This window comes from Helianthus annuus, chromosome 12, assembly GCF_002127325.2.
Source record: "Helianthus annuus cultivar XRQ/B chromosome 12, HanXRQr2.0-SUNRISE, whole genome shotgun sequence".
Classification (NCBI taxonomy): Eukaryota; Viridiplantae; Streptophyta; class Magnoliopsida; order Asterales; family Asteraceae; genus Helianthus; species Helianthus annuus.
The window spans coordinates 38,723,241-38,745,817 of record NC_035444.2 but is presented as its reverse complement, the minus strand read 5'-3'; the positions used below and the strand labels follow the sequence as shown (position 1 = coordinate 38,745,817).

At 34.9% G+C, this 22,577-nt stretch overlaps 1 protein-coding gene across 2 annotated transcripts; it reads right to left on the bottom strand.

The window, feature by feature from the left end:
* Positions 1-299: 299 nt before the first annotated feature.
* On the bottom strand, positions 300-3,364 carry LOC110896611 (uncharacterized protein At2g29880-like). 2 transcript variants are annotated; one of them, XM_035980937.1, is made up of 3 exons: positions 3,195-3,364; positions 1,043-1,374; positions 300-940 (listed from the first exon to the last, which is right to left on the bottom strand). In XM_035980937.1, the coding sequence occupies exons 2-3, from the start codon at positions 1,295-1,297 to the stop codon at positions 392-394; spliced, it is 804 nt and encodes a 267-aa protein (XP_035836830.1). In that variant the 5' UTR covers positions 1,298-1,374; positions 3,195-3,364; the 3' UTR covers positions 300-391. The 2 variants fall into 2 exon arrangements, with proteins under 2 accessions (XP_035836830.1, XP_021999546.1); XM_022143854.2 differs by having other exon boundaries at positions 301-940; positions 1,043-1,391.
* Between the last annotated feature and the right edge of the window lie 19,213 nt (positions 3,365-22,577).

The following is a 22,577-nucleotide window of genomic DNA, read 5'->3' as shown; positions in this document are numbered from 1 at the left end:
AAATCAAAAAAAAATTCCAAAAAATCAAAAAAATTCTAAAAAATAATAAAAAGTTCAAAAAATCTAAAAAATCAAAAAAAATTCTTGAAAATAAAAAAAAAATTCTAAAAAATCAAAAAAAATAATAATAAATAATAAAAAATCCTAAAAATTCAAAAATACCTAGTTATAAACAATTGGTAAAAGACAAAATTACCCCTAGTTATAAACAATTGGTAAAAGTTTTAAAAACAACTATCTTAGATAAAAACTCTTTAAACAACCGACACTAACCGAAAGTTCAAACATACGATTAAAAGTTGTTTAACATACGACTAAAAGTTAACTCAAACATACAACTAGAGTTAGTTCCAAGATGTAAATACTACTTCAAATTCTTTAAACAAGTTTCTTAGCCAAACTTAGACAACATAAACCTCACCCAAGCCTCCCTTTCTTCTTCACCCAAAGTCCAAAACGTCATCACCCTATTTTGGTCATCCTTTATTATATCAATTGCCGTAAACCTTTCCAGTTGATTCAAAGATGTCATTTTTGAAAGCTCGGAAGGGATCATCAAAGTTTTCTTTTTTATGTCAAGTTCAAATTTTATGTCTTCACTCAACTCGGCCGAAGTCTCTTTAAGACGATCACCAAATTGAACAACCGCATCATTGAAACCTTGAAATAAAGTATTGACTTGGCTAGTGCGTTTCCTCTTCTTACTACGGCCACTTGAAGTTTCTTCAAATTGAGAACTTGCATTTGTATTTTCATTATGGCTATGTTCACCAAAATCATCATCCCTTTGGTTCTCTTGTTCTTCCATATTCACCTCTTGTTCCATCTCGACCACGCTTTTGGCTCTATTGCCTTGAGCTCGATCTTTTCCAAAAATAATGCACAATTCTTCATAGTGCGGAAGACTTTTTTCTTTCCATTTACCCGCATGTTTATGATTCTATTTCACATGGTAATAATAAGATAAACAAAACAAAACATTAATATCTTTTATAATTAACCAAATACAAAAAAATTGTAATAGTATAAAAATTGCATGTACCTCAAGATAAGCATCCCATACTCCAGGAGCATTAGTGGTCACACAATTACGTTCTTTGTCATAGCCAAATCCACTAGTATTTAACAAATCATAAACGGCTTGCCAATCTTTCCTCATCGTCCTCATTCTAGATTCAATGTGAGGTTTAGCCAAAATGCCCGATTCTGGAAGTGATTCTTTCAAGCAAGCTTCTAGGTGTTGTAAAAAACCTGGTTTAAAGCCATTATCCGACTTATATCTTCCAGTGTTGACCATGTTTACTAAAGCCTCAACAAGCTTTTGATCTTCAAGTTTACTCCATCCTCAATAGTTTCTATTATTACTCGTCATTCCTGTAGGTAAATGTGAACTAAAACATAAAGGATGTATCAGTTTAACTATTAGACCCTGTGTAATGGGGCGTTTTTTTTAAAAAAAATTCAAAAAAAACGCTTGAAAACGCCCATGTACCATTACATGGGGCGTTTTTTTAAGCAAAAAATCAAAAAATGCCCCTTTAGCGTTTTATAAACCACGCCCAACACCCTTTGCTTTGTCCAATCAGATTTCATCCCCCTTGTCCTATCCAATAAGATTTTTTCTTTTTTTTTTCTTTTTTTTATTTAATGCCCCAATAATGCCCAATAATGCCCCATCCCCACTACACCCATTTTTCTAAAACGCCCAATAATGCCCCTTTGCTGACTGGACCGCCACGTGGCGTAAAATGCCCACACTTGGGGGCATTATTTTCCCCTTCCACTACACATGGTCTTAATGCAAGTAAAAGACAAATAACACACTACAATAAAATAATAATTCACATACAGAAAAATACACATAATAGGCCTAGGAAATACACATTATAAACACACAATGAGTTAACATAATTAAGACAAATAACAAAAGTATCAAAGAAAATATATGTTAAAAGGAACCAAAAAGTTACCCACTACAATAAAATAATAGTTAAACCAAAAAATAATAGAACAGAAATATACATTCAGGTATACAACTAGTTTCAATTCTTTATTTATGAATAAAATAAAATAAAATAAAAAGGAAGCATAATGGTCTGATCTTTGTTGACCAAACACTTACCAATCTGATACTGCAAAACATCCTGCACATACCACCCACCTTCACTTTTAATCTCATTGCAGTTTGACTGAAATTTGGAGCTGGATCATAGTGGGAAATCTGACTGCACATCCACCACTTTAAGTTGACTTTCGCTCCAATAAGTAAACCAACCCTCAACTAGTTCTATCTTAATTTGGAGCCCCCTATTGTTTCTACACCTATCTGTTTAGCAGTAAATAACTCCCAAAAACCAATATTGTTATTTCTCCGGGCATACCCCTGCCAAATCCTATCTCCACCACTACCCAAAAACCAAGTACTTACAAGTCATGTTGAACCAATCACTGCTCCATCTGATTTTGTAATCTCAATTGCAGCAGGCCCCTAACTAACTCCCAATGTACTTGACCTAAAAAAATGTAAAGAAACTTGGGCCTCTATACCATTTGCAATTAGGGTTGGTGGCTTTTGAATAACAAACAAAGTAGACCTGCTGCAAGTTGTTTCGCCATCAAACCTAGCAAGCACTGTTGTTTGATGCAACAAAATTTAAGATCATAACTCTCATTTGTTCCGCCAACAGACTTTGAGGACTCTAGGTAAGGTACCATAATAATGTAATCGTGCTCACAAACACAAAGTAGCTATCAATTGATATGGACTAGTTCCTTCTTCTAATTCCACACCTATCATCATTCTTGGGTTGGGTGCTCCCCAAACCTCTACCCTGCATGCGGCAGACTACCCATCTCTATCCATCCAAACCCTCCCCAAATTACCAATAATATCAAACATCATTTAGCATCTATGTTAAACAATTTCAAATAAATCAAGCAAGTTTTTCACCAGTGTACAACACATCAAACATGCAGTAGATTCGATTCATGAACAATTAGACACAAAATTCACACGCAGATAAGTAGACCGATCAATGATCAGGATGAAAGGATGAAACAGAAACAAATTGACGATTAATTGAAGATATTAATGTAATCGATCGAAGAAGATAATGGATATATACATGTTGTTCAAACATAATTTGACCAAAAAACACACAATCGACGAATTGAGAGTCAAGAGATCTACATACCTTAGCGGAACAAGGAGCAGGGGAGGTGAAAGCGATGTCTGAGAGCCGATCGAGATCTTCAGAGATGAAGAATGAAACCCTAGAGAGGAGCGATCGAGATCGAGATCTCTGAGGATGAAGGAGGTTGCTGAAACCCTAGACAAAAATGGAAAAATGGAAGAGGCGAACTGGGGGTTATTTACGTAACTTGGAAAACATTCCGTTGTTATTTTGAACTTTCCTTTGAAATTGAGAAGGAATCTGAATTCCTTTAAACAAGGGATTTTGTTGGAATTAAAATCCAATTCCCTCCAATTCCCTTCAACTAATTTGTCCAACCAAACAAACAAAGGAATGGAATTCAAATTCCAATTCCTTTGAAATCCTATGGATTCCTGTCAACCAAACAGTCCCTAACAATTGACTAACATAAATTAGTGAGAGGGACCTGATTGCGAACAATCGACAACCATAAGGACCAGAGTTTTGATTTTTTTAAATGAGGGTTGAAAGTGTGATTGGGTGTAAACCACTGGGACTGAAATTTTTCTCCTCTATCAAGCTCATAATGGCTATGAGAAGGGAAAAAAGGGGGACCCACCTGTCACACCCCAACCAATAGCTAAAATATCGGGGCGGGACGAAATAGATTGTTCGAGACATCACAACTTGCTAAATATGAAAATATTTAAATAAAATTTCATTTTCATTGATGATCTAAGTGGTAATTGGAATGGAAATACAACAAGGAAATTTTAATACAACAAAAAAAAGTATATAAACATAAAATCATCATCATCATCATACTCAGTAAATCCCACCAATAGCAAAGCTAAGGTAGGGTCTGAGGAGGGTAAAGATGTAGACAACCTTACCTCTATCCCGTAGGAATAGAGAGGCTGCTTCCAGTGAGACCCCCGACTCGTTAGTAGTTTTGCATCAAGCCTTGGACATAAGGCACATAACACTCGGCAATTGAGATAACTACCGATTAGTGCATGTACTCCCTTGTCTTTCGGCTATCAACGCCACCACATGATGCATGATTAACCGTCCTCAGCTTTTAACGTTATTTTCACGAAATTAGTAAAATAACGTTAAAATTAGTGCACTTTCACTTTTGCCCCCAATGGCCAGTCTATGGATCGTCACAGAATCGTCTATCTAACCTAGAGTGCGGAATCCTCTAGATCAGAATGTAGCAGAAAACGTGTAGAACACAGAAACAGCAATTCAATCAAACCGGGTTTTCTATTGATTATCAATCACAAGGAATTACAATCAATCCAAAACCCTAACACTCTCTCAAATTCGTCCAAACCCTAATGTTCTCACGAATTTGCTCTCTAATAACTGTTTTGGCTGATTTGCTGATTAACTGATCAACCTAAACCCTAAAGCCTAACCTTGTTTATATAACACAAGGTTTGCTATTTGGGCTAGGGTTTACTACATGGGCAAAGCCCAATTCGTTCCCCTTGACCCAAATGGGTTTAGTTTAGCCCAAACTCTATTATTTCACTAATACAAAGCTAAACCCGCTAACTGTTTATCGATTAACTAATTACAAGATATCCAAAGACCAAATCCAAGCTGTTGTCACAAACATGCACCAACAAACTCCCCCTTGACAATAGCTTCATAAAAACTTTGTCTTCAGTCAACACTTTGTCTTCAGTCTTCTTGCAATCTTCACGTAGTCTTGCACTGTCTTTGGTCTTTGGATAGCTTCAGCTTCAACAGCTTCTGTCAGCAACAGACTCCCCCTAAGCTGATGCATCCAATCACCAAATCTTCAACACGTTAGCGTTTGAGTAAACTCCAGTTCAGCATTTGCACAGCTATCTTCAAACTCTTCAATCTTTGTCTGCAATATAGAAAGGAGGTTCTACCATGCATCCAATCAAACTCTCATCTTCACACTTCACAGCAACTTCTCAGCAACAAACCGCTTCAATCTGAACACTATAAAACCAACATCTCGATAAACAATAAGAATTTTTCAACATAAGTTAAAGAAATTATTATCTTTCAAGAGATTTGTTAAACTGTGTAACAGATTAAGCTTTTTCAAAGTCATCAACACGCAAAACATTTTGCTCAACACACAAGAACCTGCCTGATTTTAAAATTTTGAACTCACTTACTAACACCGTCTCCCCCTATCAGTAACAATTCCTCCAAGAATAACAGTTTTCCGTACGTTAAGAATTTTAAACAGAAAAAGACACTATTTTTGGATTTTTATATTTTCTGAAAGCAAGTAAATAACAAAAACAATAAACACTCTATTTTTGTGAGAATCACTGGTAAGAAGATCATATCAGCATAAGCAAACTGTTTCACACAATCATATAATTCTTTATTTTATTTTTCGTGAAAAGCAGTTCAAGACGATTACCAGTATGTTTGTCCACTTAAACAAAAATGCATGAACATTTCAAGTACCATTACCATATGATACGTTAAGGTAATTTTATTTTCTGAAATACGAGCGTGTCCCACAACAGGATATACCCCCACGATCAAGGTATGCACAAAGATTCATCGTAGTAGGTGAGTATACTGAATTCATCCTTTAAGATATCATGACGGTGTCTAGATCTGCATGTAATCTGTTTTATCATGTTTTAATTGCTTAACTATGAACACCCAAATAAATACTAATCAAATCCTGGAAATATAAACAGCACACTCTATCATGCAAGTATCTTCCCTACCACATATTTCACAAGTCCAATCCAGAGTTCTGAAATCTTAACTGGGATTAGGTTGAGAAGAGAAAAGAATAGATCTTAGTAGAGATGGTATAATATACAAATCAAATGAGATTTTCTCAGTTTGATATAGGTTTCTTTGGTTTCTTTTGGGCACTTGAGGGCCTCTTTCGGGTGTATTAGATCTATAGCGCGACAACGAACAGCTAGGTCAGCATATATCTGGATGCAGCAGAAGCTGTCGTTGCCTAGCACCTCCAGGTCAGCATATATCTGGATGCAGCAGAGGAGGTACACGACTTTTTTCAGAGAAGATTTCAGAATCAGATCAAAATTGTGTGTATCGGGAAATATACAGACATTCAAATAGAAATGAGCTAATTCCAAGTGACTATCTTTCCTGGGGTCATGTACAATTTTTTTTGTTCTAACAGACAGACAGCCAAGATATCCCTAGTTGAAACAACAGTATAAAGACCCAAAACTTCAGATTTTGGCAATCTATCAACGCAAGAATTAAGGTCATTAAACCATACATCACTGATATGTTCCCCACTCATATTCAGTTCATTTATGTTTATATCACATTGGTAAGTTGATTATTTCATGCTTTTTGCCTACTGGTACATCATATGATGAAGCTGCTATCACACTTAAGCAATTTAGGTTCAAGTTCAGTGTGACAGTCTAACTTGCTGATGTACTATCATTTCTCCTTTTCACACAGTGAAAACTCATTTTTGATTTTCTATTTTTTTTTTATGTTTTTGGTTTTTTTTTTTTTGATTTTTTAAGAAAAGCAGTAAACTATTTACAAAAATTCTTATGAAAAACCAGTTATTCAGGATTCCTCATCCCGTTGAGTTCGACTAAGTGTTCAAAGCGAGCCCTGTCAAATGCTTTAGTATAATGATCTGCCAGGTTATCCTCTGTGTCGACTAAGCACTTTGAACCACAAATTAAATCATTTAAAATATATACATATCAACAATCTCACACCCCCCGTCATGTGCCTGAAGCAGCCAATATCAACATAAGTTGATACTCCTCCTTAGCAGCTCCTGCACACACTAACTTAAGCAATTAGTTAGATTGGGGGACCCAAGCCTTAATGGTCTTGGGTCGTCCAAATTCACCAACCACCGGAACATCCATCCAATATCCATTACTCCTGACTGGAGTCTTGGATCTTAGACCTGTTGGAATTTGATTTTGATTTCCACTAGGCCTTTGGTCCTGAGGGTTCCTATATACATTTGGACAATTTGACCTTTGGAAATTTTGATTTTGATTCCAAGAAGCATTATAGTTATAATTTCTAAAGCCATTGTTATAAAAATTTCGACCACCATTATTCTGGTATCGATTTTGATATTGACTTTGACCTCGGAAATTATTTGAATTAAAATTGTTCATTTTAGGTGAACTGCTTCTAGGTCTCTGATATCTGCTTGATGGAGATCTAGGCTGAGATCTTTGTTGATTTCTTTGAAAACGAGGAACTTGAGGAGTTCCTTTTTCAGCCTTATCTACACCAACAGCAACATTCTGTGGTTGCTTGGGAGCAGATTTCTTTGGAGAATTTGAACCTTTCTCCTCACTCACCTGTGCTTCATTCTTTTTGTTAGGACAGCAGCTAGCTACATGTCCCTTGGTGTGACATTTGAAGCACGATCTCTTTTTCGAAAACTTCTTATTGGAAGTTTTTGAACTAGATTCAGATTTCACATTATTGCTTGACCCAACCTGGTTCCCGTCCATAACTTCGTCAACTTTTTGCTTACCTTTCTTTAAAGGACAACAACTCGCCACGTGCCCTTTGTTGTGACATTTAAAACAGGATATTTTCTCTTTGTTTGATCCCTTTTTAAATGTGTTGGTCTTGTTGTCTTCAGTATCCTCATCCAATTTATGAGGTGTACTGTTAGACCCAACAGATTCTTTCAAAGAAACTGGACTACTTGGCAAGTCCACAGCTATCGGATCCACTACATGTGCAGTGGTTACAAAATCAGTTAGCTCATCTTCAGTTGGTAAAAATGAGAAGTCAGAAGATGAAGCTTTAGTAAACCCCACCCCTGTTTTATCATTACTTCTTTTTAAACCTTTTTGAATTTGAGTTCTGACTAACGAAGAATTCCCAAAATTATGTAACTTCCCCTGAAGTTCTACAATTTTGGCTTGTGCATCAGCCAATTCTGTGCACTTTTCTGAAAGCTCGTTATTCGTTTCTTTCACAGTTTCACGAGCCAAATCAATGATCTGTAACAGTTCATTGACTTTGCTTGTTAAACTGCTAATTTCCTGTTCATTTGATTTGAGTTTTTCCAAACAGTTTGACTCTCGTTTAATCAAAAGAACATTTAACTCTTTTCGGTTTTCCAAATCAGCCAACAAAATTTTGTTTTGTTCCGATAGTCTGTCAACTTCACCCTGTAGTTCAGTGCAATTATGACACGTATGACTTACAGGTTCTGGTGTTACCTTCACCTCTGTTGTAAGTTCATTCACACCATTCATGCACTTTGAAACTTCTGCAGCCTTCTTCTCAACCTTCTGTTCAAGAGCTTTCTTCGTCTCTTCTTTCACAGCAACTGCTTCTTCATCTAACGCACGATCTCCTACACTCTGTCTTGATGAATTCTGATAACGTTTTCGTAAAGCTTCCCACAGATCATAAGAAGTCCCATAGTGCTTGATGGTATGTTTAATTCCCTCAGGCAGGGACATCTTTATCACTTCTAAAGCTTTCTTCTCAGCATCAACCATCAGTTTCTCAGATTCATCCATCTTGTCATAAGAAATCACTTTTGTCCTTCCTTCAACACGACGTGTAGGAGCCATGTATCCATCTATAATACAATACCACATTCTGGTATCTTCGCTCTTCACAACCAATTCAAACTCCTCCTTCCAGACAGCATATTCGTTAACATTTGTAAGCTTTGGCCACTTCTCAACATTGTCCACTTTAATCATCTTTAAACACGTTTTACCGTAACCGTACTGATAAAACCGTACAAAATTTTTCCGAAAATTGTTTTTACCAAGTTATACCTTTAGAATCGTCTCGAAAAGACGAATCCAATGATATATAATGTCAAAAACCGAATTCGGGATTTTCCAGAATTTTTTTTTTTCTAAAAATCACACGAATCTAACGGCGCAAACGGTTCTGTCAAACGAGGTGCAGATCAATTTCTATTTGCAAAACACTGAAAAAATTTCGACGCTTGCCAACTGAAATTCCACCACTTAATTTTACTGATAATTTCGCTGGGAATACTGTTAAATTCGCTGGTTATCCACTTAATTTCGCTGGTTATGCTGCTTAATTCGCTGATCAGTTTAAATTTGCTGGTTATTTCGCTGAAAAGGCTAAATTCGCTGGTCTACTTTCGCTGGTCAAATTCGCTGCTTAATTTCGCAGAAACCGTGGTAATTTCGCTGTGGAAACTAACACGATTACCAAAGTCGCCTTTGGATTTAAGTTCGCCGATGACCGGGTTATTTAGTCCCAAATTCGCTGGTAAATATGCTGGATCAGTTAAATTCGCTGGTCAGTCAGCAAATTTAATCAAAATCGCCAACTCAGTATGGAAATCCAATCTTTCCGAAATTTTGAAGATCTTATCTCCTCTCCAACACAAATCTGCACAATCAAAACAGCCAAATATCAGTGATTTTCGAAAATTTAACAAGAAACCGAACGAAGAACACGAAGAACAATCTTCGAATCTTCAAGTCTTTTTAGCCAAAATCTTTCAAACAGTCAACCAGAAACTATCCTGTAAACCTGCAAATCAGCAAACAAACAAACCAAAAGATCAAAATAGCCAAAATTTTCGAAAATTTTATCAAACCCACAAGAATTTCGAAAATTTTTAAAAACCCTAATTTTTCAGGTTTCACCAATTTCGAAATTTTTTCTGCAAATCACAATTCTGAACCGAGCAATCAAGAGCCTAACGCTATGATACCAATTGTAGGTCCCCTTGAGTCTATGGATCGTCACAGAATCGTCTATCTAACCTAGAGTGCGGAATCCTCTAGATCAGAATGTAGCAGAAAACGTGTAGAACACAGAAACAGCAATTCAATCAAACCGGGTTTTCTATTGATTATCAATCACAAGGAATTACAATCAATCCAAAACCCTAACACTCTCTCAAATTCGTCCAAACCCTAATGTTCTCACGAATTTGCTCTCTAATAACTGTTTTGGCTGATTTGCTGATTAACTGATCAACCTAAACCCTAAAGCCTAACCTTGTTTATATAACACAAGGTTTGCTATTTGGGCTAGGGTTTACTACATGGGCAAAGCCCAATTCGTTCCCCTTGACCCAAATGGGTTTAGTTTAGCCCAAACTCTATTATTTCACTAATACAAAGCTAAACCCGCTAACTGTTTATCGATTAACTAATTACAAGATATCCAAAGACCAAATACAAGCTGTTGTCACAAACATGCACCAACAATATATTATATGCGCATACCGCAAGCGGGGCGCATATATAAACATAAAATGTGTTTCTAAAATCAATCCTACTAGATTCTTGAAATGTCATAGCATCAATTTCTTGAAATATACATTAAAGTAAAGGTCAACACATAAAGCATTGGTGAACATACAAGTTTTGGCTACTAACATAGATATAAAAGTTGTCATCAATCCTACATGGCATAAAAGTATACTAAGGCTAAGGCATGAAACATATCATAGCTAGCATGCATCAATTATATGTCAAACCAATTGTGTCCACAAACTTATGTATCTTGTCACGAAGCGACCAAGACTGTGATTGAATAAACATAGACCCTTCCTAAGAGCGTTGTGCTACTCTTATAGCGTTATACATGTTAAGGTTGGCCCATGAAGTTTATGACAAACATTGTGCAAGAAAGGCTTCTAGCATGTATCTATCCTAAGCATATTGATTAAGCATGTAATAATTGATTGATTGATTTGAATAATGTGATTGATCTTGTGATTGTGATTTTTATAAGGTTGTATATATTGCACCCAAAAGTATATAAAATGTAAAATGGGATCATGTAAACTCACGGTTTGCATAGAAAGTTCCACGAAAGTGAGGTGATGCGATTTGAGTTAGGAAACACCGAGTTATCCTACAAGGATAAACGAGGCGTATAAGTTCGACGGATTTAGATTAGGAATGTGTATGCAAAATGATTAAATTAGTATAAAAAATACATAAAATGTATCTTATTAAGGTGGACACCATGTTCGTGTATTTTTCATAGGCACAAGTTCACCCATTGGAAGTCCAAATATGAGGAATTTTAATTTAAGATAATATAATCACAACTCTTAACATCAATCCATGAATTAATTGGTTAGTGTTTAGGGTTCGGTTTTAAGGATTATATTACAAATATATATTAGAGTAAACTGCAATTTTACCCCCTGGGGTTTAGGCCAATTGGCACCCTTACCCTCCCCCCCCCCAACGAAATAATTGCAATTTTACCCCCTAATGTTCGCTGTTATGTCGCAAGTTTACCCCCTGGCATCAAATTTGTGGACTGATCTGTTGACTTGGCGGTGAAATGACTATTTTACCCTTTTATTTTACCCCCCCCCCCCAACATTCTTGTTATGTTGCATAATTACCCCCCACAGGTAAATTACTAAAATGCCCTTTCTTATTACCCCCTATACTTTGTGTTACGAAGCAATATTACCCCCTGCAACTTCCAAAACCTTTCCCGCCACCACCCATATTCGATTATTATAAACCCCTGCTCTTAATAATCAACCCATTGATAACTTATGATGCATCATCATATTGATTTAAAAGTTGTAACATAAAGGTTTCTGTAGTTAGCACTAAAACCAACCCAAAACCAACATAAAATCTTTACAGAATGTAATTAGCAAAGGTTTCTGTAATTAGCAAAGGTTATACAGCCTATGTAACCAAACACACAATTCCAGTAGTTGAAACAAACTCACTAATCATAGATGCAAATATGTTCAAGAACATACACATTAACAGTCAATCTTGATATAACCATTTAACTTTTCAAACTTTTCATATTGATTTAAAGGCTGGCTACTCTGTATTGCCATATGTTCAAGAACAGACACATTAACAACAACATTCAATCTTGTGTGTTTGGCTACTCTGTATCATTCAAACTTGATATGACCATTTAACAGCAGCAACTTTTGTAACAAACCAAACTGTAATGCTACTTTGTAACAAACCATTTAACAGACACATTAACAGCAGCATTCAACCTTATGTGTTTGGCTACTCTGTATCATTCAATCTTGATATAACCATTTAACAGCAGCAACTTTTGTAACAAACCAAACTGTAATGCAAATGTACATCAAACATAACCTGCTGCACATAACCAAGCATATCTGTTCTATGATCAAACATAACTGCACATAACCAAGCATATCTGTTCTATGATCAAACATAACCTGTACAATCAATTATACCTGATCAAGCATACCTGGTCAAAATCTTACTAACTAACATTATATAATTAGAGTTCAACTACACTACATATTAAACCAAAAGATCCTAATATATTAGAGTTTAACTACACTACACAACCATTTCCTGCTGAGGGGGAAACTGGAAATGCAGGAAAGGGCGGCCTCGCATCTTGACAACCAAGGAGACCACAATCGATCGTAGTGAAACATGAATCCTCATGTCCACTGCAAACACAGAAACATCCATGTTCAATAACCCCTATTTTTAACCTCATATTACTAGTTCTGACATGATTTTACCCCACAATCAAAATACTTGTTTGATTTTACCTGAAAACTGCGAGAACAGGGAGGATCGCTGGACCACAGGTGGATCGACGGTGGCCAGTGGTGTGGTCGTCGGCCCTGGCTCTGCCGGTAGAGGTGGATGCATCAATGCATTTTGTGATTCGCTCATTCTCTGCTGGCCCAAATGTAGCCAGTGGTGTGGTGAAGAAGAAGGAGTGGCCGGTCGCCGGTGGGTGATGAAGAAGAAGGAGTGGTCGGTCGTCGGTAGGGGGAGTGAAGAAGAAGGAGTGGAGGTGGAATCTTAGGGGGTAAGATTGAGATAGGATGTTATATTAAGGGGTAATTCTAATATATAAGGTACTATTAAGGTGAAATTGCATATTTACCCTTTGACCCTCACATTGTTTTGTTGACCGATTCACAAATTTGATGTCAGGGGGTAAACTTGCGACATAACAGCGAACATTGGGGGGTAAAATTGCAATTATTTTGTTAGGGGGGGTAAGGGTGCCAATTGGCCTAAACCCCAGGGGGTAAAATTACAGTTTACTCTATATATTATGTATTATAGTCCTATGGTCAAGGAGGTAGGATGATTTTCATTCATTAAACCTCATTATATGATTTATCAAAGCACAAAATCATCAACTTAGTTGATGATTCCGGTTGGTCATGAATAAGATTGAAATGTAATAACTCATCTAATCCATAAAGTAACCAAGTGAGCTCAAACTAGACGAGTGCATTCCAAACATGGCAAATGTTTGGAGACTTGGTACACCTCCACACCACATAACATCGCTGCCTCCATCTTTTCAGAAGATCCGTGAACCCGAAACGTCGCAAAACTTGTTAGATCTGATTTGTACGGTGGTAGTTACATCTCTGGCAACTTTTTCGGCCAACTATTCTTGTTTTTTCGATCAATTTCTCTTGCTTTTCCGATAAATTTCTCTGCTATTCCTCTTACAAATCTCATTCTTTTTCTTACAAATTTGATTCCTGTTCTTATTCATGTTACATATTTTATCATATCCACATCAAATTCAACTTCATTCTCACCAGAATATCATATCAGATGTTTGTTATAAATGTTAAAAATCTAGAAATCAAATATAATTACAATCAATAGCAGCCATAGCGACTCTGATTCTCAGACTACATCATAACAGTAATACTTCGTCTCAATCGTTGTTATCAAGATATCAGTGTTTCTCTCAATCTTTCAGTCCTTTAAATTATCCCCAACTCATATCATTCAACACCCTCCAACCTTCACACTACTAGAAAATACACATTTCTTGACGCACATTGTGCGTCATAAAACGGTAATTATGACACGCAAAAGCATGTCGTTGATTGAAGAGTCATAAAATTAACATGACATACATTTGTGTGTCATGTTTTTATGACACACATTAATGACATGCATTCATGACACATATTCATGACAATCATTTTATGACACCTATTAATGACACACATTCATGTCGCTCATTAATGAAACTTTTTAATGACACACGTTCATGACAAGCATTTATGACACATACATATGACATTCATTTACGCGTGTCATGCTTTTAACTGTTTAAATTTCTTTATAGAATTACTAATTTGCACTGGATACATGTATAATAACAAAAACAATAAATCTTTTTCATAAAACAAATACACACACACACACACACACATATATATATATATATATACTAAAACAATCCATTACATAAAGTATACTACAAATATTTTAACGTCAACAAAAAAGAATTGTTTGTCAATACATCGTCAACACCTAAAACACGATTTGTCACTTAAAAATAGAGGTAAACGCATAAGTCGACCAATCTTTGCGAATGCCATCCATATCCGCAACTGAGTATTCCTATACTCCTTTCCCAACCTGAGACAACAATAAAATAAAATAAATCTTAAAATCAGAATTTAATCCTAATATATGAATTTAAGCATTTGTTTGGATATATAAGTACATATTTCTCTAATATACAGACTAAAATATGCCTAAACTTACATTATCATTGTCAAGTATTCAACTCCTTCATAAGCTATCTCCTTCATGAACTTCATCACATAGTAGCCGCATTCAACACCTCCTCGCTGACGTGGACACTACAGAATTGAATATATCAAGAAATGTGAAACCATTGCGATTTAAGTTTAAACTAAAGGGTTTTAATATTTACAATATCATTACACCCACAATTTAAATAAAGGATTAAGTGCTTACCCTAACGTTAATCCATATGAGTTTAACCCATATGTTGGCACCACTTCGTGAAGCATACACGACCATTGCCCTATAAAAAAATCAAAATTATATCAATGTATATTTCAACTCTTTTTTCATCCATTATGATAATTTGTATTACTTACGTATCAATAGTTTGCTTCAACTGCTCATCCACACTTCTAGGCCATACAGAATCAAGATAATAGCAAGTAGTTTTCAGGTTTAGTACTGCCAACACCCAATGGTTTCTTCAAAATCCAAAATCCAAAATTCGATCAAAATAAATTAAGATAATAGGTCTTTATGAATACTTATTTAAAAGGAAAATCAAACCCGGGATTGTAGGGCTATAGGATGATCTCTTTGCCCTTTCTTTTATACAATCGATCTGCAACCGCTCTACTTGCATCCTCAATGTGTTTGGGTTTGGGTTTGCATTGTTCAGCCTGCGAAATTGCAGACGGGTTCATAAAACATATTCCACGATCATGTATTTGCTCTTTCTTAATTTGCTCATACAGGAACCTGCAGTTAACCTTTGTCATTCAATTATTCTCATGATAAAGTATGTTGAAATACTGAAATGAAAAACCAGACCCAAGGAAAAGGGGTTCGTAAAGCAATAAATAAGTACGAGTCACTAACTGACCCTCTTTTAACTCTGTAGTAGTTAACACATCAAAGTCTTTTCGAGTGCATTCTAATAATAAACCACGCACACAACCGCCAACAAGGTAAACATCAAATCCTACAAATTGTATATACATAAATCTGCAAGCATTAGGTAAGCCAACCATTTTGTTAGATAATGCAACCTTTTTTTGGAAGGGTTGCATATACTATTCAAATGCAACCTTTTTTATAATGCAACCTTTTTTATATGCTAATGCAGATTTTTTATTTTTAAATGCAACTTTTTGTAACACTCAAATGTAACTTTTGGTGCTTTTGCTACCTGAAATGCAACCTTTGTTACACTTAAATGCAACTTTTATTATATTTAAAACGTATTTTGTTAAATATAGTCGTGAAAATAACGAAATAATAAAAAAACTTGAGTAATTATATTAATAATCTCTTAAATATTAAAGAACTTTGTAATTATAAAAAAACAACCCCTAAGGTATATAATGATCTAATTACCCTTACTCTTAACTAAAAAAAAGTAACAAAGTTAGTGTAAGGGGCCAAAACCATTATAAATTGCAACCTCGGGGTCTGATATGTTAAAAGATTCTTTTTTGGGCTGAAATGGTTAAACTGTCTAAACCACATGGGCCAAAACAGTAACTTACACTAAGTAAATAAATGCTTTGCATCCTAACACAGTAACACATCAACGAGAATAAAAAAAAAATAAAAGAGCTTTGAATCCCTTGAAAAGAATCCATTCCTAAATGAGATAGCAAGAAGTCTAGATTCAAGAAGTGGATTTCGAAGAAGAGATCGCTTCTCAACTAAAAGCATATCTTCTAGATATTTCAAGGACACATTAACATTCAGAACGTGTAAATTAGCTTAAAAACATACATAAAGCTTAAAATGAAAACAAGAATAAGCATGAAGAGTTGAAAAAGTAGGGCAATAAATAAAGAGAGTGATGTGAAGGCTCTAGCAGGTGTCAAAATTCTCTTCTATGTAAAATAAATACCTAAATAAAACCACAATCACCACCACTAGACTACTATTAAACATGTCCATGGTATTAAGCAAATTACCACAATTAAGACTTAAAAAAATAGAGTAGATGCTATGTGAGAAAAAGAATAACCATATAATGTTAGAATATCTAAGTACATGTCAAAATTGAAAACCAATACAGGTGTATTTCTGACTAAACTATATTTTACTCCATCAAAGACTTAACCAAAATTCTAAACTCACAACATTATGAGAGTTGTGAACTAGCAAACATTACATCAAACACCTGGTGTCCCAAATAAAAATTGTTCTACTGACGACGTCGTGAATGACAACTTCTCCGTTCATTTTGTTGATTATGACCATCGCTTTGTTACTAGTGTAGCAATCAATAAACATTTTAGATATGATAAATGTTTGTCTGAACTGAGTCTTGATTATAATTTACCCTTATTGAGTTCCTTTCATCTATTAAAAATACCAAGATGTATCTTTTATACTCCACTTTTACAATGAATAAATAGACTTGCTTACTTTTAAACAGTAACAAAAATAAATTCAAAAGAAGTAAAGAACTCACATACTTTTGCATCGCGCATTTAGGTGTATGATTATGATTCTAATTTTCTTAAAGAGAAGTTGCCTAAGGAAGCAATTCATTATTTAAAAATCTTACTTCTAGCTAATCCAAATAGGAGATTATATAGAAACATGTAAAGAAGCAAGTAACAACGGTTGGTACATAATGATGGTGGTTCATTTATAACCTAGATAAGGTATCATTGTTGGACAACCCTTAGAAGTCAACTCTTGAGTAAACATGAAAAGACCCTACAAAATGAATCATCTTAAACCCAAATTTACAGAACACCCTAACCCTGGCTCCCTACAAACAAATTCACAAACAAAAAAAAAACCTAAAAATTACAACGTTCTAACCTAACAATTCTTAATCGATTTCACCAAATGGATGGGGTAGATACATGTTGATTTAAGACTCGGTCACCAGATTTTGGAGGTTTGATTGAAGCGGTGGTTAGTCTTCAGCCACCAGCTCATTTGCGAGGGGATTCGTCATCATAATTTTGCTGGCGGTGGTAAAGTGGGAGACAACTTAGGGTTAGAAAAGAGGGAAGTTTAGGAAGGGAAGGAGGGAAAATGAAAATGAAAATGAATTAGGTTAGGAGGGTAAACGAAAATGAATGGATGGTGTCAAGTGGAAGTTAGGAGGGTAAACCATGACATTTTTTCTTGACATACGCTTTTGAATGTCATAAAATATGTGCGTGTCATTGTTCGCGTGACAAGAGGAGTGTATTTTCTAGTAGTGTCAATTTCTTTAGTCCATGATTTGCTTGCTGTAACTGTTGTCATTTTAACTTAAAAGATGTTGTGATGATGATGATTTTGAAGTTGAATCTTTTTTAGATTATTTGTTATCCGTAATGGTTTCCGTATAAAGTTAAGAAGCTGTGATGATGAAGCTGAATAATTGTGGTTGCAAGGACTATAAAGGGGATATGACTTCTTCGTATTGCAATTTCAGTCTATTAAGGGTAATGGTCTTTTAACCATAATTTTAACATTTAACTAACGGTAGATAGTCAGAGGGACTTGATTGCGAGCAATTGACAAACATAGGGACCGGAGTGTTGAATTATTTCAAATGAAGGCTAAAAGTGTGATTGGGTGTAAAACCTAGGGACTGAAATTGTACTTTACTATGTACAAACTGCATTCCCGAATGACCAAAAGCGTTAGATCTCCAAGTGTTGCAACTATAAGGATCAATGATAACAACACAATGGGGATCATAAGTGGTTCCAAAAGAGAAAAGGTGGCTCATCTCGTCCTCTAGCACTCTACCCTCCAAGTTATGTTTCATTGCTCAGCATTAAGATCGATATCTGCAAAGGCCTCTTGAGATAGTTAGGCACACCTCTCCTACATTCTAGCAAAATAAACATATAATATATATATATATATATATATATATTTTATGGAAATTAATATCAACAGCATAACGACTGTAAATCGTTACTTCTTTGTAAAATATGCTAAAGTTTGCTCATGACAAGTTGACAACACTCCCTTAAAAGTGCTCGTTCGATTAGCCTTAGGGGTTGTTTGTTTACCTCTTAATGAGGCTTTTAATGGTTCAGACCTCTTACTAGTTCAGCACTTAATGGTTCAGACTGTTTGTTTCACGAGCAGATGTCTGAATGGTTTAGACATTTGCCTCTGAATGGTTAAGACCTCTGATTTGAATTGGTTAGACATTTGCCTCTGAACGGTTAAGCATTATACATGCTCTTAATGGTTCAGACCTCTTACTGGTTCAGCACTTAATAGTTCAGACCTTTTACTGGTTCAGCACTTATCAATTCAGATGTTGCCAAACAGCCCCTAATCTGAGCTAGGATCTCCCACTAGGTGACACATACACTAGCATAAAACATACGAATATACTATCTAAAGAAATCTTCTAGAATCTAGACACCTTTGTCAACTGATTTTGGGTTTTGGTGAGTTTTTATATATGTTAATATTTGTATGCTAGCTATAAAGGTTTTTATTAGTATTTAATCTTATCCCAAACCAATTTAAAAAGACCATTAATAGTTAAAGACATCGGTCAATTTAAGCATGTTAATGTCACCACTTTCATGATATGACCTAAATATTATCTTAATATTACGATGATGTAACAATACTCTTTTTAGAAAAGTTGAAGGCAATTTAATTGAATATCTTAAAATTAAGTGCTTTTAAGCTCCACTTATCATCTTAGATTATTTGATTTGTGTGATTAATTATTTCTCAACTCCTCAAATAATATGCTTTAGAGTAATAAATTAAGCAATAGATTTTGTAAAGTTACATTCGCTTTATATATAAAAATGATTACCAATTTAATATCAGACTAAAAGATATATGAATTTTAAAGCTTATCCTTTTTTCTCCCTAGGGCTATTGCATGAATTATTTTAGAAATTTATTTTTTGCAAGTGATAGTTTAATTATCTTTGAAATTTATTTTTTGTAAGTTAGTTTAATTCGAGCTTTTGAAGACTGAACGCTCTGTGTGTTAAAACTTGAACACATTGTAAACTGTCAACTTGTGATATAACAAAATAGTTATAATGCAATATGATTAATAAAGAAATTTAACTCAAACTGCAATCCTGCCTAAAAGATTATAGTTGAAGTAAACATTCATTCTGATTGCCTCCGTAGGATTGTTGATTGTCAACTCGGATAATTAGCAGTAACATATAAATACTAAGGAAACCAACGACAAAGGGGTTAGAGTCTCCAAAACTATAATATCTTAAACTATATGAAGGATTCATATATCAGAAAATACAAGGTGATTGATGTACATTTGGAGATTTATAAATGTTTGTGTGAAAATAAAAATTAGGGAAAACTAATGAAGGACCCGACTATGTGACATTTATTTATTAAATTTGGGTGAGTTGAATAAAAACTTATGTTGATTTAAGTATATGGTTGTGCCACTTGATTTAAGAAAATATAAATTTTGAAAGATGGTAGCACATTATTAAATTGGTTGTGTTTACTGGTTGATACATTGAACCCAAGACAACCCCACAACTTTTACAAGAATCCGAAAATCATATCACACAAATGTTAAGTGACCAAGCATTAGGTAAAGTACTCGGGAAAATGTTATTAAAAAGAGTGGTTGGTAAATAACTAAATACTTTAATTTATATATAGATTATACTACTATAGTAATTGTATGCAGTTTGTTTATGGAATTCAGTATAGTTTGTTATACATTTAGTAAAGAATTGTAATTGAGAGGTTTCTTTTCAAATTGAATATGTATTGGGTCGATTTGGGAAGATTCAAATTGGTGTATATATATTGGTTTGATTTGGATAGGTTTGGAATGGACACGTGACTACAACAAAAAAAAATCCAGTTAATGCTTATAAGAGGCAGTTTATTTTATTAATTTTAAAAATTTTTCTGAAAATGTATTTTGGATCAAAAGACTGTTTTTGTCATGTTTAAGACGCGGTTTAGTTTAAACCATGTCTGATTACATCACATTTTAAGACGCATCATTTTAAGACGGAGTTAGGAAACCTTTCTTAAAGCCCAAATCACCCATCTAATGCTCAGTTTTGTAGTATCATGATGTTATTGTGCTAGATAAGTTTAGGTAGTTATATATCATTGGTAGTTGATTAATATATAATCACATGACTAGATAACTAGCCAAGCATATATTTGGTGAATTTATTCATGGTTTATAAATAACCACTACACTTGATAAACTTATTTGGTGAGATACCTAGTTGTGTGATATATGATTTTACGTAGCCAAGGACATGCTTAATGTCAATTATGAAAATATTGATACAGGAACTTTATTACTACTAGCAAAGTACTATAAGGTTTATATTTAGAATTTTAGATCAACTTTCATCTTTAAGAAGCGATGCACATGTTTTGTGGTTAAGGTGCGGTGAGGCTACTAGCTTCAATTGCTTTATGGTTCAGTTAATCGATTGTATGGTGATTAGGCTAGTTACCACTTCTCACAACCGAAGTACCTTGTCCTGATTAGGCCAGGTGGTAATGGACTAATGCTTTAACGGTGACACTGTGATAGATTTAAATGTTTGGGGTCACTTCAACATGCAAATTTTGTTAAACTAGTATGATGACCATGTGCGTTATAGCGCAAACATCAAGATAAATAGCAAATCGAAACATTAAGGCGATGGATGGTAAACATTTACGGTTACTAAATATCCGATTGAATGTATAATAACGTTAAACAAAATTATAATCAATTACGATTATATTTCCTTCTTAATAACATAACACTATATAATAAGAGCTTATCTAGTTGTTTGATTTCCTATTTCGCTTCATAACGTGCGTATAGCGCGTCAATTGCAGCTTGCAGCTCCAACTGGTTGTGACAAATATTCGCTACCTTCTATGTAAGTTCGTTTAGTTTTCAGTAATGTGCTGATTAAATGCGATAACCTCGTCAACGAAAATATTTAAGCGTGCTAAATGTTGTCTCTTATTTCCACTTGCCATATTCCACACTATAAACATAACCAAAATTGTTTTAGCAAAAGATAAAGAAAAATTACTTTTATTTTTGTAAAACACATAAGGCTCAGATAACAGCATCTCCTATACGAATCAATTAGCCTTAATCGAATATTTTACCTAAACACAATTATTCATGATTTATCCATATGCTAGTTAAACAATGCCTTCAACTTTCATTTCATTAGCACTGACTTATATAGCTGACGTGCGTGCGGGTGTCTATATTTTTAGTATATTTTAGCTCTTTTTACTCGCCGATTTCAAGTTTTAAATTTATAAAACACGATATTCTACTATCACTCTAAACACTCGCTAGGGCAAGTGCTCCCATCGCGAACGTAGTATAGTGATGGCAAGACCAAACTTTGAAGACAATATTTTTAAAACTATAAAAAGATAAACTAAAAACAGAAAATAAAAAAAAAGTAAAAACAGATAGATAAGAAAGAATCACTTGGTTCCGACTTATCTTTCATGTACCCTTTTGATGATTTCCGCACTTTGGGTATTTTAAGAGATTATCTTAGTTATAGTAGTAGGCCCCTTTTGTGAATGCGAATTTATCGTCAACCTAGTGGTTTGAGTCAGCAAGGATACAATCCCACTAGGTCGGAATATCGAAAAATAATTAAGTAAGTTATTAATGCAAAAAGTGGTGGACCCCCTTCCAGGCAGCGATCACCCTCAACCCGTTGGTCTGAGTCAGCAGGGATACAGCCATCGTGGGGTTGGTTTAAAGTTTTAATAGTAGTTTATAGATAAGGGATTCAAGCATTTTGCACCTCTCCCGTAGTGGGTAATGCCCGCTCCGACTCGTGAGGTGTTATTAAGCTTGAACCAGGTTCTCGCAGGATCTATACACTGAATGAGACATAAAATTTACCCAACCACCCTTTTAACCCCCTTCCAGGCAATTAACGTGCTT

Excerpts from the sequence above, each read along its gene's own strand:
- LOC110896611 (XM_035980937.1), bottom strand. The coding sequence starts at position 1,297 with ATGGTCAACACTGGAAGATATAAGTCGGATAATGGCTTTAAACCAGGT. Across the intron at positions 941-1,042 it reads TATGGGATGCTTATCTTGAG|AATCATAAACATGCGGGTAA; the intron begins GTACATGCAATT and ends CATGTGAAATAG.